The sequence below is a fragment of the Centruroides vittatus genome, unplaced genomic scaffold, assembly GCF_030686945.1.
Source record: "Centruroides vittatus isolate TY-2023 unplaced genomic scaffold, ASM3068694v2 contig_880, whole genome shotgun sequence".
NCBI lineage: Eukaryota > Metazoa > Arthropoda > Arachnida > Scorpiones > Buthidae > Centruroides > Centruroides vittatus.
In genome coordinates this window covers 1,567,283-1,586,318 of record NW_027122572.1, presented here as the reverse complement: position 1 = coordinate 1,586,318, position 19,036 = coordinate 1,567,283, and the positions used below count along the sequence as shown (strand labels likewise).

The 19,036-nt window shown below is 31.4% G+C and overlaps 1 protein-coding gene across 1 annotated transcript; it reads left to right on the top strand.

Moving 5' to 3' along the window:
* Positions 1–1,145: 1,145 nt before the first annotated feature.
* Positions 1,146–15,698, top strand: LOC136983357 (transient-receptor-potential-like protein). Its single transcript, XM_067280072.1, has 15 exons — positions 1,146–1,158; positions 1,700–1,849; positions 5,989–6,226; positions 6,297–6,641; positions 6,731–6,895; positions 7,198–7,432; positions 7,508–7,660; positions 8,005–8,144; positions 8,216–8,331; positions 8,419–8,676; positions 8,744–8,939; positions 9,003–9,167; positions 14,455–14,493; positions 14,568–14,754; positions 14,824–15,698. The coding sequence occupies exons 2-15, from the start codon at positions 1,707–1,709 to the stop codon at positions 15,615–15,617; spliced, it is 3,174 nt and encodes a 1,057-aa protein (XP_067136173.1). The 5' UTR covers positions 1,146–1,158; positions 1,700–1,706; the 3' UTR covers positions 15,618–15,698.
* The last annotated feature ends 3,338 nt before the right edge of the window (positions 15,699–19,036 follow it).

Sequence of the window (19,036 nt, the reverse complement as noted above, 5' to 3'; positions counted from 1 at the left end):
GTTATTTAAGTCAAAATTTAAAATTAATGAATAGCTAACATTTATGAAATAATGTAATAATTTACGTATAGAATAAACTAAACGAGCAATTACCGGTATTTGCATTGTAATGCAATATTTAATCATATTTTTAATTTATTTAATTTAAAATATATGCTCTCCACCTCAAGTTAGTAGTGGCTTGCCCCTGTACATCATACTTTTCCTTTAGCAATAGAGTTGTGCAAGCAATCTACACCTTTCAGGGGAAAATTTTGAATTGAAATAACGTCAGTTTCAGTTTGCATTGGAAGTTCGTATATAATTATCGGGGCCTTCTGCCACTAAGGTTTCCATATCTGGTCTCGTCTTTCATCTATCTAACTCGAGATTAAAGAAAGACAGGCGAACAGACGGTGGGAATTTATAGGTCGACAATTTTAAATTTTATTAAAGAGTATTAGAAGATGAGGAAGTATCAACTGCATCCTTGGTACGATAATTATATTCCGGATTCAATTTATTTCAGTCGTATTTTTATGCAAAATGAATTCGATATTCACGAAATACATCAAAAATAGTACCACAAAATAAAAAGATACTAAATCTTCCTTGTGATCCAATTAAATATCTTTCAAGTTTCATCTGATTGGTCGAATACATTAAAATCTGGGGGAATTCGTAGTTTGCCTTTGATGAGAGCAAACTAAATTATTTCTGTTGAAGTAATATTATAAAAATTCAATATAAATATTTGCCAGGAAATATATTTCTTAATTAACAGCATTAAATTGTCGAAAATATAAATTAATAATCCGTTAATCCGATTTATAAATTAATTAAATAACTATTTAAACATGACAAAATATTTTATATATGCAAAATTAAATATTGTTAATTTCCATAATATTTTTGTGAGTGTTCGTGGGCATTAAGACCACCAAAACTCAAAAACAATGAAATATCATTTCTTTGAAATAATTTTACTGAAACAAAGCTTTTAAGGATTATATATTTTAAAATTCGAATAATATTTAATAATTGATTATTTTTCTTCATAGAAATGTTTTGCTTACACAAGAGCCAAAGATATAATTATTTAAAAAGATTAAGTATGATTGTCCAAGCATTTGAAAGGTTTGAAACTTATGTTGTGTGTAGTTGCAGCAAATGTTACAGGTAAGTCTACATTTGGGTCCATTTTTTTCTATCTTTTAACGGATTTCTATTAAAATTAATATATTAGTAAAATATAAGGTATATTTATAATTAGATTAATCTCAGAAACATTTAATATATTGAATTTCTTATCTGAAAAATTAACAAATAAGTTATTATTAAGTTTAGATTATTATACAAATAATAAATATATATTAAAACTGTATTAACATATTTAATTTTTTATATTTTCTCTTATTAGGTTAATTTACAAAGTATAGTATGTAACAATTTTTAATTGTTATTTCTTCATTAGTACAAATTACATAAAATTAAACTATAAATTATAAGTGTAAAATTCACTGTAAGTGATTTATTATAGAAAATTACAAAGAAAACAATAAAACTTTTATAAATATCAAAATTTGTTATCCTAGTTTATATTTTTTGTCTTTAACATTATTTATAATTTGTAATTTAGCAAATGAATTTTTTAGGTATTGGCGACTTCTTGTTTAAGAGTTTATTTTCTGTAAACCTAATCATCTGTTCTTTACAATAGGTTGATTATGGCAGACAAGAGAAAACCCAGTTGGCATTTCGATGCTTCAGACATAAACGTCAATCAACATCCTTCAGTGAAGAAATTAACTCCTGTTGAAAAATGTTATATGCTAGCCGTAGAACACGGTGATTTGGCAACAGTCAAAAGGTATAGCCTAATTAACACATGGTAATCGAAGAAGACACAAAGTTATTATAGAATTATAGATAATATAAAATGATAAATGACTAGAAATTCGTGTAACGCCATTGAAAAGCAAAAATAATCCGTAAAATCTACAGTACATAGGTTACAAGAGTTCTAAACTGCATAAGTATAAAACACCTAAATACTAAATACTAAACACCTACTACGTATTTAGGTGACAATGAGTATTGTTACTGGTTTTAAAATAATTGAAATAACAGCAAACAATAGTAAAGTGACTTTTTTGCTATTTGAATAAATGTGATGATAATTAATGATATAGATTAGTATAGAATCAAAAACAATGCTTTATTATAGAATATATCATAAATTTTCAATCTGGTACTGACATTTTCCTTTGGAATAATCTACTTATATTAAGAATACTTAATTTCCAAATGAAAGTATAACATATGAAACTTAATTTTTTTAAAATACTTACGTTAAAAATACACGGCATGAATTATTCTGAAACATAAAAATATGCTTATTGTTTATTTTAAAAACGTTTATAAATCTATACTTGCAATTTTTTAGTATTTTACTAATAAAATTACTACACGACCAATACAAAATTGATTTATTTAGTTAATAATTAGGTGCATAAGTGAGCATTTTTTTTCATTTCGTTGCTTGTTTTGTGTAAAATATACATAGAATAAGGATTGATAATGCGGTGCTAGATTTTGGTCTTCACTGAAATGCTGAAATATTACTAACACGAATAAAAGGATATTATCCCGTGCTTGGCGTACCATAAAATGTTTAGTATAAATACAATAAACCACAAATTTGGTAGTCAGAATCTGGTAATTTGGTGACAGGTAGAGATGATAAGAATTGGCAATGTGACGATAGCTAAAATAACTTACTACTTTTTATTTTCGTTTTATTTGCACATTTGACTACTCACTGTCAAACACCTTGCCTGTAAATGAATAAGTCCTCATATATGATCAAGTATCAAGAATAAACTTTCATATACCACAAGAAATTTTATAGGTAATGTGATGATATTACATATAGGCCCTATATGCTACAGTATATGTTACAGTCAAAACCCGTTTTTACTTAGAACGCGTTTTAACTAGTTGAAACTAGTTTATACTGGATGTCTTTGTTAAAATCCGTTTTGTCTAGTAAAACTAGTTTTAACTCAAATTCATTTTTGACTAGCAGTAAATTCTAGTTTTAACTAGACAAAACGGGTTTTGTCTAGTTAATTTACTGCTGTACATGTTTTGATTTTAGATAAAACTAATTTTAACTTTTAACATTAGTTAAAACTAATTTTAGCTGCATAAATATGTTTGGAGGAAATAAATAAAGTTATGTATAGTGATTCGGGGGAAGATGCCTAACATTTTGCTTATGAAGGCAAAAATAGCGATAATTTGAGTTTTGGAGGCCTCTAACGAAAATATCATATTCTTGAGTATGTTTTTCAAATGAAACTTTGGAGTATATGAAAAATAATTGTATATTGTGTTTGCGATAACGACTTTTTTACTGCCTGGAATTTTAGGCATCTCACCCCAAGTATCCGAGTGAGATGCCAAATGCCATTAGAGTAAGATAACAAATATAATTGCATAAAATTAATTTTCGAATATCTTAACCAAATTTAATTTATTGCATATGTAGTACAAAGTACTTCATAGTTAGTACAGGGTGACAATAATTAACCCGTACAAAGTTTGTAGCAATGCTGCACCTGAACTTTTTTACTGTCACCAATTTACATAATATTGTTTAATTCTCCATGATTTCCTGCCCGTGTAGATATACTTTCGATGTAATAAGGGTTAGTTCTTTATTTTTTTAATGGTGTCGAACAAATGTTGTGCAATTTTGGAGCTATTCCGGCAAGGAAAGCATCAATGTGAAATTGTTCGTCTGCTCGGTGTTCCAAAAATGACAGTCTCAGATGCAGTTCGGCGATTCAAGGAGCTTGGCCACAATGGTGACCGTCCCGGACGTGGAAGAAAGCGCACTGTCAACACGTCTAGGAACCGCAAGATCATCACAAAGTGAGTTGACTGACATGCGAAGGTCTCCATGAGAAAAATTGCTCGTGAGATCAGAATCAATCGCAAATCGGTGCGGTTAATGGCGAAAAAGGAACTCGTACTCAAGCCCTACAAGTTCCAAAAGATTCAGCTCCTCACCGATGAAAACAAGTGCGTGAGACTCCAAAGATCCCGTTAACTCAAGCGTCGGGCCGCAGGTCGACAATGGGAGTGCATTCTCTTCACAGACGAGAAGCTTTTCTCCGTACAACCATCAAAACGACAGGAACTGGTCCGCGGGGGCTCCTGGACGCTCAGCCGTCATCGAACATCACAAAATCCAATGTCAGTCATGGTTTGGGGCGGAATTTGTGCGAGCGGCAAGACACCCCTTGTTTTCGTCGATCAAGGGGCCAAAATCAATCAAGATGTGTACCACCATGACATTCTCGAGGCTGTGGTACTTCTGTGGGCTCAGCAGCATTTTGGCAGTGCGAAATGGACGTTTCAGCAGGACTCGGCGCCGACACACAGGGCGAAGAAGACTCAGGAGTGTGCAAGGCTCATTTTCCCGATTTCATCTCGTCTGCGGAATGGCCACCGTACTCGCCGAATCTGAACCCAATGGACTACAGTGTGTGGTCCATTTTGGAGGCCAGGGTCTGTTCTAAGCGCCATGAAAGTTTGGAGTCGCTGAAGCAATCTTTGCGCTGAGAGTGAGACAAACTGTCTCCAGAAGAGCGCGGCCCATCGCTGAGAATTTCAAAACGCGTTTGGGGCTCTGCATCAAAGCAAAAGTAGGCCACTTTAAAACTGGCTGAATATCCGATTAATACGTAAAGTATTGTCACTGTTATATGCTGTTGTTTTGCTAATTTTCATTTCTTTAATAAATTTATGATACAAAAAACTTGTACGGGTTAATTATTGTCACCCTGTATAACAGCACAGTATAAGTATTGTTAAGTTTCCGGCCGTTCTAACGTGCTCTATAGCTAGCTGACAGCTTTTTTCAGTCCAAAAACCTTTTTGAGAAGTCCTTATATAATTTCTATGCATATCCTGCAATAAAACGAAAAAAAAACAAAAATTTATTAAAAATAGGCATATTGGAATTCAATTAACAAAAAATAGGCATGTTACTCCAAAAAAATGTGACATCTTTCCCATTAGATGGGGTAAGATGCCTAGTGGAGTCGCGTGTTCCAGCATGTCCGATCGGGATCGGCGGTAGCTCACAATGGAAACTTTAAAACCTTACCTGCATCACATTAATTGTTTTTCGCAATTTTTGATGAATTCTATTTTAACTTTTAGTCTTAAAATGATTCTAGAAACATTTCGCAACAAAAACTTCGTTCTTATCTTGCTTTTATTCTTCTCAGATGTAGAAAATGAGGTAACGGTAGCCAACTACAGCTTTCCGCACTTAATATTGGCCCAACGATTTATCATACAAACACATGACAATATCTGACGTCACCGTTTGAAAATATCAAAAAGTAGGCATCTTCCCTCACTTACCATCTTACCCCGAATCACTCTATATGTTGCAGTCAAAACCAGTTTTTAGTTAGGATGCGTTTTAACTAGTTGAAACTAGTTTATACTGGAAGTCTTTGTTAAAACCCGTTTTGTCTAATTAAAACTAGAATTTATTGCTAATAAAAAATGAATTTGAGTTAAAACTAGTTTTAACTAGACAAAATGGACTTTTATTATTTATTTATTATTAGACAAAATGGGTTTTAACAAAGACATCCAGTATAAACTAGTTTCAACTAGTTAAAACGCGTTCTAACTAAAAACGGGTTTTGACTAACATATACACAGAACTTATATCAAAGTACTCGTGGTCTCATCAGAATGTAATTAGCATTTCTGATCGCATTTCACAACATAACAAGCGAAATTCACTTGAAAACTTAACGGTCCCAGAAGCTCATCACTTAAAAACAAAAATCGGTGGAAAAAATTGGACGGTGGCTAACGAATAGCAAAAATTCTGCAATTTATGTGCATCAATTTGTATAATCATTAAAATTGTATACTGTTAACTATGTATTCACGGATTTTAAATTTATTTTTCAGGATATTAGAAAGAACAGGTAAAGATTCGACAACGATTAATGTTGATTGTGTTGATCCATTGGGTCGATCGTCAGTAATAATAGCAATTGATAATGAAAATTTCGAAATGTTAAAGTTATTATTGCTGGAAGGAGTTCAAGTAAAAGATGGACTTCTGCATGCCATTAATGTTGAATACGTAGAAGCTGTTGAACTTCTTTTAGATCACGAAGAATGTATAGAAACTGGAGAAAAATATGTAAGAATGATATTTCTATATCTTTTAAATAATTTTAACGATTAAATTTACACAATAGTTTTTATTTCAGAGCTGGGAAACTGTGGATAAAGATATAGCGTTTTTTTCTCCTGAAATTTCACCTCTTATGTTAGCTGCACATAAAGATAATTACGAAATTCTTAAATTGTTACTCGATCGCAATGCTACCATGCCAATGCCTCACGAGGTCAAATGCAAATGTAACGAGTGTTTAAATGCTGTATGTGAAGATTATCTTCGTCATTCACGAACTAGAATCAATGCTTATCGCGCATTGTCGTCGCCATCTTTGATATGTCTGACCAGTTTCGATCCTGTTTTGACGGCCTTTGAACTTAGTGGAGAATTAAAACGACTCAGTTTAATCGAGAATGAGTTTAAAGAAGAATACTTAGTAATTTTATGCTACAAAATTCTTATTTTTAAATTATAAACTAAAAATTCATTATTGTTAATTATGTGATTCCACGTATTGATATTTAGATATTAAGAAAAACTTGCCAAGAATTTGCAGTGGCTCTTTTAGACCACGTGCGTACCTCCGATGAGTTACAAATTATTCTAAGTCACGACACATCTGATCAAATAATCAAAACTCAAAGTTTATTGTCAAGAATAGAATTAGCCCTTAAATGTGATCAAAAGAAGGCAAGAATCTTTTCTATTTGAAGCTAATCGTAAATTATTATTATTATACAGGTTAATAATGCTTAAGCATCTTCTAGTGCCAAACTTTTCTTCTCCATTCTCGACAATCCTCCTCTATCAGTCCTTTGAGCTCCAAGCTTTTGTTACTTTTTCTATCCATGTAGTCCGTGGCCTTTCTCTCCTCCTTCTGCCTGCCGGAATCCATTTCAATATCTGAATATAAATATAAATATAAAATAGATAACAAATTGAACAGTAGAACCTTATAGTTTCATGAATAGATTTTTAATAATTGTTTTCAGTTTGTCGCTCATCCAAATGTCCAGCAATTGTTAAGTAGTCTCTGGTATGAAGGATTGCCTGGGTTTAGACGATCTAATGTTTTTCAAAAATTATGGCAAATAATTAAAATTGGAGTGCTGTTTCCTGTATATTCATGGATTTATATGATATGCCCAACAAGTTCTGCGGCTAAATTAATGGAGAAACCTTTTGTTAAATTCATCGTTCATGCCTTCTCGTATCTATTTTTTCTATGTATGTTCATTTTTTCTCCTCTCTCTACCAGATATTTCTCGTATTTTATAATAGTTTTATTTTTTATTTTTTGAGTTTTACTTATCTTGGCCTCTCAACGTGTGGAGACATTGATAATAGAACTTTTCGGTACAGAAGAAACGAAATTTCAGATGACAGAAGCTCTAAAAAAGCAAAGAGGAAATTTACCAACAATTATAGAAATAAGCATACTCATTTATGTAATTTGTAAGTTTCTTATTATTTAAAAAAACGGTTAAATTTACCTATGGTATACAAAATGGCGGCTCGTCTCTAATTCCAGCAAACAGAAGAAAGGAAATAGTGGGGACGCACGTTCTAACCTAACCTAACCTATTCTAATAATTTGGTTGATAATAATTATGGTAATTTATTAGAATAAGCTAGGTTAGGTTAGAACGTGCGTCCCCACTATTTCCTTTCTTCTGTTTGCTGGAATTAGAGACGAGCCGCCATTTTGTATACCATAGGTAAATTTAACCAAAAAAAACTAAGCGTTTTTCTCGAATATTTTTTGTGCTAAATATAAATAATTTTGAAAATTATTTTAGCATATATCTGGCAGGAAACAAGAGAATTATGGACGCGTGGTATCGTAGAATATTTTCAAAACACCTGGAATATCATTGATTTCATTAGAAACACGCTTTACGTTCTAACTATAATACTACGTGGTTGGGCTTATATTCAGGTAAAATATTAAATATATATATTTTTTAATATTAACTATAGAATTAGCTTTCTGACTAATATTTCATTTAGGCAAATTCAGAAATTTCTAAATATCCAGATAATGCATTTATTCCTAGAGAAGAGTGGGATGCTTTTGATCCAACTTTAATAGCAGATGGATTGTTTGCAGCAGGGAATATTTTTTCGTAAATACAAACAAACATATTTTTTTATTATTAAATATGAAAAAAAGAATTAATTATTAATTTTATGTATTTGTATTCCTAAAATAGTGCATTTAAATTGATTCATCTATTCTCTATCAATCCTCATTTGGGTCCTCTTCAGATATCATTAGGAAGGATGGCCATCGACATTGTTAAATTCTTTTTCATCTATACACTTGTGCTATTTTCCTTCGCATGTGGTCTTAATCAATTGTTATGGTATTATGCAGACATGGAGAAGAAAATATGCTACGATTCGGTAACCGGACAAGCCAATTGGGACAAACATAGAGATTCCTGCTTGGCATGGAGACGATTTTCAAAGTATGTTTAGCTTATTTTCTTAAATTCATTTATAGTATTGTTTCTAAAAACAATCAATTCTTTTAAGCTTATTTGAATCGTCGCAAAGTTTATTTTGGGCAAGTTTCGGGCTAGTCGATCTGGCCAATTTTGAATTAACTGGTATTAAAAGTTACACTCGATTTTGGGGCATGCTAATGTTCGGATCATATTGCGTCATCAATGTTGTAGTTCTACTAAATCTCTTAATTGCTATGATGAGTAATTCGTATCAAATAATATCGGTAAGTCCGATTTTCAACTTAAAATAGATTTTTCTCGTTCTGAATTAAATTTCGTGTTATTAGGCGAGAGCAGATACTGAATGGAAATTTGCAAGAACAAAGTTATTCATGGATTATTTCGAAAAAGGTAATACTGTACCACCTCCATTCAACATTCTTCCCACGGTAAAAATATTAATGAGATTATGCAAATCAAAAAACATGGATGATGCTGAACAAGGAAATAAAGTGAGTATTTTACTTATTTAGTTTTTTGATTTTAGATGATTTAAAAAAATTATTAGGCCTATATGTCTTTCAAGCTTAAATATGAGCTCGAATAATAAGTTATAAGAAACGAGATTATTATTTATTCTTTATTGTGACATCGTCACAATGCCGGGCTGCAATTTTTAATCATATTCTTAATTTTTCAATTCAATATATATATTCTCCATCTCAGATTTATAGTGTCTTGCCCCTGTACATTGTTTTCCTGATAAGAACACAGTCATGCCTGTCATCTATGTAATTCAATTCGGGGAAAAGTTTTGAATTGAAGTCACGTGATTTCCTATCTAGACCGGAAGTTTGTATATAGTTAATCGGGGCCTCCTGCACCCCAATTAACTATACTCATAGGTCACTTTCGAAGTATATTTCACAATGTGTTTGATGATCAATAAATGCCAGCCAGCATCATTACTAGGGTTTCTCATTTCCCGGTCTTTTGTTTGTCCCGGGATTTCGGGATAAAAGTGAACTGTAATTTTGTCCCGGGAAATCCCGGGACAAAATTAATTATTTATTGATATTTTGTGTATAAATATCATGAAATCAAATGATATAATTATTTTTCGTCTTTTAAAGTTATTTAATACGTTCTGTAACCTCCAAAATAATATTAATAATGCTATGTAAGATATATATTAAAAATTAACTTTTGAATTACGTAGAAATTTTCACAAATAGAAAAAATTTATTAAAGTTTACTGGAAACTGCATACAACAACGACAAAAATGCCTTTGAATTGAGTTGAAAATTAAAAAAAAAAAAAAGAACTTAGATCAAACTTCTAACGTAGAAGGTAATTTTTGTTTTTTAAATAAAATATAATACAAAATATTGTAAATTTTAAAAAGCAAAGATGGTCAATACTCCGATCACTCAATCTGATTCTTATTTTAGTAATGAAAAGTCTTGCTACCGAAAATGCCCTTTACGATTCAATTGATGTGATTGGAATCGTGTTTAATGCATTTAAGAGAAGACAAATATGTGTTTTTCACCTGTATCCTGAAAGATTTCTAGTTCATTTTTGAGATTGTAGTACTTCTTTTGTTCCCTAGTGTTCTTGATTTGTCTACCTCGACTACTTTAATAGAAACATCATAGACCAATAATTCGGCAGTTCGTTTGTCTTTAATAATCAGGTTATGAAGAAAAACTTCATACTCGCAGACTTCGTACTCGTTTGTATCCTTGCCCAATTTGCACAACTTGGCGTCATGCAGTCATTGAAGCTACTGGGCATGGTTAAAAATTAAGACAGAGTAAGCATAGTTATTCCAGATATTACTGGTAAAGAATTTTGAGAGTCCTGCCACAAATAAGCTACGTATTGATTATTGATTTGTGGCGTGCCATAACCAGCAAAAATTAAAAAAAAAAACTAATAAGTAGGTTTAAAATTAATAAATACAAATGTATTCTGATAGTTTATGAATTAATTACACTTTCTATTTGCAAAATTTCCTCAACCTTAACACAAAATAAGAAAAAAGTAAATTTTTAAGAAATTTGCAGGATTTCCCGGGATAAGAAAAATTTCCCGGGTTAAAAAACAAGCGGGATCCCGTTTGAGAAACCCTAATCATTACCAACAAGCATTATAAAATGTAATATTTGAAACGTCATATAATATATAATACTGCCTAATCTAACAATATTATTATTTTAAAATTATTATAGACTACTACAATATCATATCTCTTACTCAGACAGAATCATAAACACAAATAGGTCAAATATGAATAAATTCTTAGTTTAAATAGTTAAATTTTAATTCCAGATAAAATTGCATAATAGATACAACTTTATATAATTTTATAAAATTTAAAATTTATTACATAGATCAGTATTCATAGAAGATAAATTATTTCCGACTTTTAAAGTAACTTATAATTTACTATAAAAGTCAGAAATATATTTATTAACATAAAATAAACATTACTATTTGCAGTGTATACACACATTATAAAAATGGAATGATTTACAACTTCAAGTATAAATGTAAGAAATTCCAAATGTTAATTGAGAGAGCTTCAAAAGTACAGAGTCCAGAGCAATCGTACTTCTTTAAAGTTCTCTCTGCTTGTATCAAAATCTGCAAATCTTTATATAAATTATTACTTAATTCTTCGTATAAATCAAACAATTAAGTGTTATATCTTTTTATATAAACGGAATAGGTAATAAAACTCTATTGTAGATCCAATAAGAAATTTATTTAACAGAATTAATTTCGAATAAATAAGAATAATAATGACATGGCATTACCTAAACATATCAGTAAAAATAAATAAGTACACAAAAACATGAGGCAAAACATTTGTTTTCTTTAAATTTTGACTAATGTATATTTACGATAACATTCACTGTAATCGATAACATAGAGCGATATAACCATTTTATTGCATTTGAAATAAATATGAAAATACCTACATTTCGTAATAAAAATCGACCGTGCAGATAATAAATTTTTTAAACTCACTTGCACTTTCTATTAATATTAACTTTATATATGTCTAATATTTGATTTTTTTTTCAAAAATTAATATTAACATTATATATACTAGAATATAATATGCAATGTACTGTTCCTCCGAAACATTATAATTAAATATAAAATGTACTCGACATTAGAATTAGTTTTAAAAATAATTTTATATTTTTAATTATTATAATAACGAAATTCATCTTCAGTATATTCTAATTAACTCTAAAAGTCTTTTACATTGTCTAGGAATATTCCTTAGAGAGCCCATTTAAAGTTATATTAGTTTATAAAGTTCATATTTACTTACTCTAATTACATACTTCATCAACTGGATAATGAATAAGACGACATCAAAATCAATAATTCTCACATGCATATTATTTCTTATACTGATGATATTAAATATCTTACTTGATCTACTAACCACAGCTGTGGAAAGAAAGGCATGTGGCCAGGGCGCCGAGATGATGGGGCTTGCATACGAGTATGAAAAATTATATTATGTAGTATATTATATTAATATTAAAACACTTTTTATTAATATAATGTATATTATATTAATAAAAAATGTTTTTAATATTTTTAAAATTTGTAACAGATTAATGAAAAGCTTATCCAAAAGGCGTCGTATTTAAGTTTGTCCCTGTGCAAATGCTCTAGCCACAGTTCTGTTACAAACATATCATACAGTACAATAAAAGTAACATCGTCCATTTAAAATGTTCTCAATAATCTTTAGAAAGAAATTAATCTGAAATTATTTTATTATCACTCTGATTCTATTTCCTTAATAATATTAAACTGGAAATCGATTTACCGATAGACTTTTCAAATTTCTTTCATCCTTTTAACTTCAAAATGTATTAATGCGTTGCTGTGACCTTCCTTCCAGAGCGAACAATCCAAATTTCAACAATAAATTTAAATTGTTACGCTCTACAGTCTACAGTATTCAAGTCTGTCTTATGTTTATCCTATTCGTGTAACACATTTACTAGAACTCTTGAGAAAGATACACTGAATTCATAAAATCTGTTCATACGCAATGTGTTTGGAAGTAGGAAAAATACTCGTTTTTATTCATATTTTAAAAAATGTTATTAATTTTATTGTGTAAATTACTACTCATTTCGATCCAACCATATATAACTTAAATGTATCTTTCATTTTCAACGGTTAACAAAAATTAGCAGCAACTTGCCTGTAAAATTATCAAGGAAACAATAATTGGTTTGTAGCAACGGACAATTTTCTCAATGTAATTTTCGCTCTTTAAATTTGCGAAACCTGCAGTAGACCTGACATATTATCAAAACTTACTATTCAAGAATGCCTTCTTTTAAGCTAAATATCAGGATGTTCTCGTCCTAAAAATAATTCTAAATTTTTCTTTACATACTTTAATATCTTTTACTGCTTCTCGGCATACATTACTGGACGATGCGAAAATCGTTATTTTACGGCTTCTTCTCAACTATTACATTCTTAAATAGCCTCTACACAAAAAATCAATCTTCTTCCTATTAAAAAAAAAGTGTAATTTGACGTCACTCACATATTTATGGAATGCCATCTTCTTTTCGCACAAAATTCAACTTCGTTCCTACCATCAATCATCCTAAGGAAAAATTTTACTCTAAACAACGTATTACAGTCTTTGTAATCATCATCGATTTATCATTTCCGTATTCAAATTATCAATCTGAATATAAAGTAGGACCCTGTCACAAGCAGTTTCGTGTTTACGCTAGTGACAATCCGAAGAAAAAAAAACAAAACTAAAAATAACAAATAATTAAAACTTTTTTACACCGAAACTGAAACTAAAATTAAAAATTCAGTCAAAATTAATTTGCAATATAATATTATATATCTACTTCACACGTCAAATCAAACCAAATTGTGGTTGGGAATTGAAGGGTCCTGCATCATCCTCCATATAGTCCAAATTTAGCCCCCCATCGGATTTTCATTTATTCGGACCTTTAAAGAAATTTTTGGCGGGGAAACGCTTTGCAGATCAGGAGGAATTGGAAGATACCGTTCTGGACTACTTCAAGCAACAGTACCGGAATGAATGGATGTTTAAAGTAGCGTCACAGTGGGAAATGCCTCAACGTTTACGGCGATTATGTCTAGAAATAAACAAAAGTATGCAATTTTAGTGGAATGTATTAAATATTTTCTTTAATTATAAATGCTAGTGTAATTTTGGTCTGTACCTTTAATATCGGACTCCCCACGTATATCGCATTCGTAGACGTTTTTATGGATGAAATACAGCTAAAAAAATTTTTAAAAATATGGTTTGTTTTGGGATCAGGAAGATTTATCCATTTTACATTGTTTCTTATGGAAAAATTTGTTTCAGTTTGACAACAAATCGGTTTTCGAACAACTTTTACGAACGAATTAAGTTCGTAAACCGAGGTTTGACCGTAATAACGGGCTAAATCATCGCCATTTTTTATGTTGATGAAGTCTCGCAGCATCTCGTTCATTCTCGTTCTGGGAAATCGCTACTGTGACCCTCATATATTTGTTTTGCATTAAACTCTGGGATTCGCATCAGTCTTTGTTCGGTGTTCTCGCTTGTGACACATTGTGTCCATGTAATAACAGTGTTTCTCTGTGCAGACATGGTTCCAATTTAATATTATTATTTATTGTTAACATACTGTTTATTTGCCTTATTCATGTAAAAAATGTGAGATAAGTATGTTAGTATATAAAATACTTGTTATGTTTTATTTCAGACAAAGGAAACTCGAGATTTCTTAAACGCGAAATATCAAGTAAGCAAAGTATTATTTTAGAAAATTTTTTATACAAATTATTTCTATAAACTATTAATTTTTCTGTAATAAAGTATGTGATGAGAAATCTGGTTTGGCGTTACATAACTTCTCAACAAAGACATGCAGAATTTCATAGTGTGACAGAAGATGATATTAATGAAGTAAGACAAGATATTTCTTCTTTTCGATACGAATTAATAGATGTTCTTCGTCACAGCGGAATGAATACAGAAAGCATCCGTCTGAAGAGATCAGAAAGTAAGTACAGTACCTAATAAAATTTTCATAATTAAAATGAACTAATTACAAATAAATTACAAATTTCAGCTCCCGGAAAGAAATCCAAAGTAAGACAACGTCGACTCTTGAAGGATTTCAACATAACTTTAGCTGGAGATAAAGTAGATATCGGTTCCACTAATAGTAAACCCAAGAGAATTGGTCGAGTATCGGGAAGGCGTGGAACAAGTAGTCAAAAATGGCAGGAATTAATTAATGCTTGCAAATCACGAAAAGATAATTTAACCATCCCAAAATCCGAGAGTTGGAAACAGTTATTAGAAGATGAAGTCGACTTGGAGTCTCTTACTAATTCTGCTTTAAATTTAAGAAACAATGATAATCTGGATGACGACGACGAACAAGAAGAAAGGGTGCAGTCGATTTCACACGATATAAATTACAATTGTTCCAAAGAGGTTTCTATCTCTTGTGAAATTCCAGTTGAAGAGCGTAATATAGACCAACAGCCAATTTTAACAGATGACGCATTAGACCAATTATTTACATTTGAAACTTCGAGCGGAAAGGATACTGATCAAATTAATTTTGACACGACATTTTCATCCGCTCTCCAAATTGAAGAAGAAAGCAACATACCCTACGAAAAGCTCGAAGTAGATGAATCTTCTCAAGAAATGTTATCGAACGTATCGATTTCATTATCACCGGAAGATAAAGAATCAACAGATGACAAAAGTGTGATCGTGCACACTGCTTTAGAGGTTTTGTCATTAGAATCACATAACACAGAAAATGAATCTTCAAATGGTATTTCATCGAAATCGGAAAAGTATCACATAAATGATTCGGCTGACAAGGAAAATTTTGAATGGTTGTAAATGTGAACTGGTAGTTTTCTTTTCTTAGGAAGTACATTATTATAAACTTTTATTTTTGAAAATGGTAACCCTTCATAATCATAGAGCGCTTTTATAATTTGCGGAATTTAACACGAAAGAGTACCGTTAAGTTGTAATTACTAGTAATACTTTTCGAGTTTAATAAATTATATTACATACAATTTATTACTACAATAGACAATATCTTGGTAACGTTACTAAACATGTCTTTTTTTAACATTCACAATTTCTAATAAATAATTTTTTGATCAAGTTACAAATTTAGATTTTAATTTATGTTTCTAATGTGAATTTACCTTTTTTAAACTCAGTCCTGTGGGCACCGAGAGTCTTTACTAGCAAGCCCACAATGGGGAGTCCTTCACCACTCAGTCCCCATTGTGGGACTGAGTGGTGAAGGACAGACCCGACATATCCGAAGAATTCCTGGGGTTTTTCGATCCTTCCGGATTCGATCCCGGACTCCTAAGTGCGGTACACTGTCACCCTAACCTCTCGGCCATCCATTTTTTCAAATTATCGAATTTCAAATTTCATTGGTCTTTTTTTCAGTTTAAATAAAATTAATTGCTAAATCCTAAACAACGAATCAATACAAGAAATGCATAAATACATGGATATATTTAGGATTTCCTTATATTTCTATGTTGTTAAAAAAAAAGGAAAAAAAATCGCAATAGCTACTCAAGCTTTTTAACAAAGATAAAATGATAGAAATCATAGCTGATTAATCTCTTTTCTTGTATAAATTTTAAAGAAAATGCCAATTTGATGTGATAATATACGAATAAGATTATAATTGAATTGAGATTTACGAACATACAGTAGAGTCGCGATTATCGAGATAATGTGGACAGAGTGGACTTCGGATAATCGCAAACTCGAACACGGAATGTTTGGTTTGGTTTGGTTTGACGTATTCGGATATTATGTCGAAAACATTATTTTATCTATCTCAATCATGTCATGGTCTAGGCAGGCATCATGTCGGACGGCTGCACATCTCTCCATGTGTTTTACAGAGGCTCCCTGACTGCTGAGAGATATAGGGATTAGATCTTACAGCAGTATGTTCGACTTTTCAGGGGTGCATTTGGCTTTCGGTTCAATTTTATGGATGACAAGGCTCCAGATAAGGCTCACCTGGTCGACGATTATCTTGAAAGTGGATTCGCCAGCCAGATCTTCAGACCTAAGCGTATTGAACATGTTTGGGAAGCTCTTGGGAAGGCAATTACAGTTCGAATCTCCCCCCCCCTCTGAGAACACTCAGGAGCTGAAAATTGCGTTGCTATAGGAGTGGGACCGACTGCCGCAGAGACTCATCAGCTGCCTCGTTTGTAGTATGACGTCGCGATGTGAGAACTATATGACTGTTAGAAAGGGCCATACCCCATATTAGTCATTTTATGTTTGATCTTGCAACGTAGGTTTTGGACATTCTTGCGCTGATAAGCCATACTGACGATCATGAGTGCATACCATAATGTTGTATAGTATACTTTTTCTCTTATATAACCGTGTATCCAAACCAAATTTCATTAAAATGTCCATTAGTCTTTCAGAAATTCGACAAAATATGCAAATTCTCTCAATTTTGAACGCCAGTGTAGTTTATTCTCTTTTCTTTATTAGTCAAGTTTAGTTTCAGCTTATATTCGTGACAAAGAAAATTCAATTAGGGTTGCAAAATGGAACAAGGCAGGAAACAGGAAAATAAAATTACAATGCCCATCTGTCAGGGATTTATCCGCGTGTAAATGTCCACGATTCCAAAACTATCAGTAATATGTTGAGAGATGATATGTTTTGGTACTCGACAGACGACATTTATTGAGGTGATGAACAGTTTGCGTTATTATTTGTATTCAGCAAAATTGGGCAGACCATCAATTGCCCAAATTATCGCATGCCATAATCACGTAACAAATGTGTTTGCAAATTGGACGAAAAATTTTTTGCCTTAGCGGCAAAATTATTTTTAAAAAAATAAACCTTTTCCGAAAATTGAAACCGCATGCTCAAGATGGTACGTATACCAAATTTGGTTGTGATATGTAAAAACAGTTTTTTCTACAGAAAGCCTTGAACATTTAATTTTAATTAATTATGGTCTTCCTGTACAAATAAACTGACGACCAGGATTCGCTTATGAAATTTACGTCAAATACTGTAGACAGAAGCAATCAACATACTTTCAACAGTCTAATGACAAGTTAATACTCGAATAAAATCTCGAATAATTAGCGATTATACTTATTTTGAATACTCTTAAAATATGTTGCTATTTACTAATATAAAAGCCGTGGTGTGCGTGTGCGAATTCCTTATAACTCCTGCAATTTTTGTCCAATCCAGACGAAATTTTGATCATAATCGTTTTGTGTTCTGACGGATAGTATAGGCTACTTATTTTGCAGAAATATTAGCTATAGAATAAACTTTTTATCGACTTCGGATCGGTGATCACACTTACGTTGCAGTGACGTCAAGACCACGTAACGTTCATGCTTCAGGAAATTTCCCTTAAGCTGCATTTTTAAATATTTTTACAAATGGCGTATTTTAAACTCACGTCATTCAATTTTAAATTTAAACTTTAAAAAAGACAGCCGCATACAATTAAAAAAATGACTTTATTAATGACTTCGTAACGTTCTATTATCCAATCGAAGTAACGATCTAACGAGCCTTTGTTTAAAATGTATTATCGTGCATTAACTCTGCTTCGACGGGCAATATAGACTACTTAATTTATAGAAACATTAGCTACTTTTCTTGAATTTCTTGAAATCTGTACTCATCTCAATTCTTCAATCTCTACTCTCTCATAGAAAGTAGTCCGTTTGCTTGTCGTGGAAATTTCTAGTTCTTGATAAGTGTATAGTTTTGAAAATAAAATTTATCAGGTTATATTTATACCTCTTTACTTATATCCTTGAAATAGGGCATTCACCAAAGTATTTTATTGTATTTGGTTAATATAATAAAGTAGTACTTATGTAAAATCTCTGAGAGTTCCTTCCTATATTTGCCGTAACTTCCATTTAGATAAACTGAACTGAGAGGGTACTTTTTCCATTCTTTCATGGGTTCAGTCATATCTATAGAGGGTAGAGTCTGACAGATCATCCATAAAAAACCCCCAATGTTGTTTGATCCCTGATCAATTCCAGATCCCGGTTCAACAGGCTGACACTAACTGCTTTGATCATTTAATGCCCATCATTACACATTCTTATAATACTTTTTGATTACTATAAGAACAGCAATGATAGATTATGATGGTTGCTTATCTTAACCTAATGTAATTTTAGTTTCAGCATTTACATTTAATTTACCTTTGAATTAGATAATACGGTATATGGGATTTTGAATTGTCTCATCAGTTTTCAATA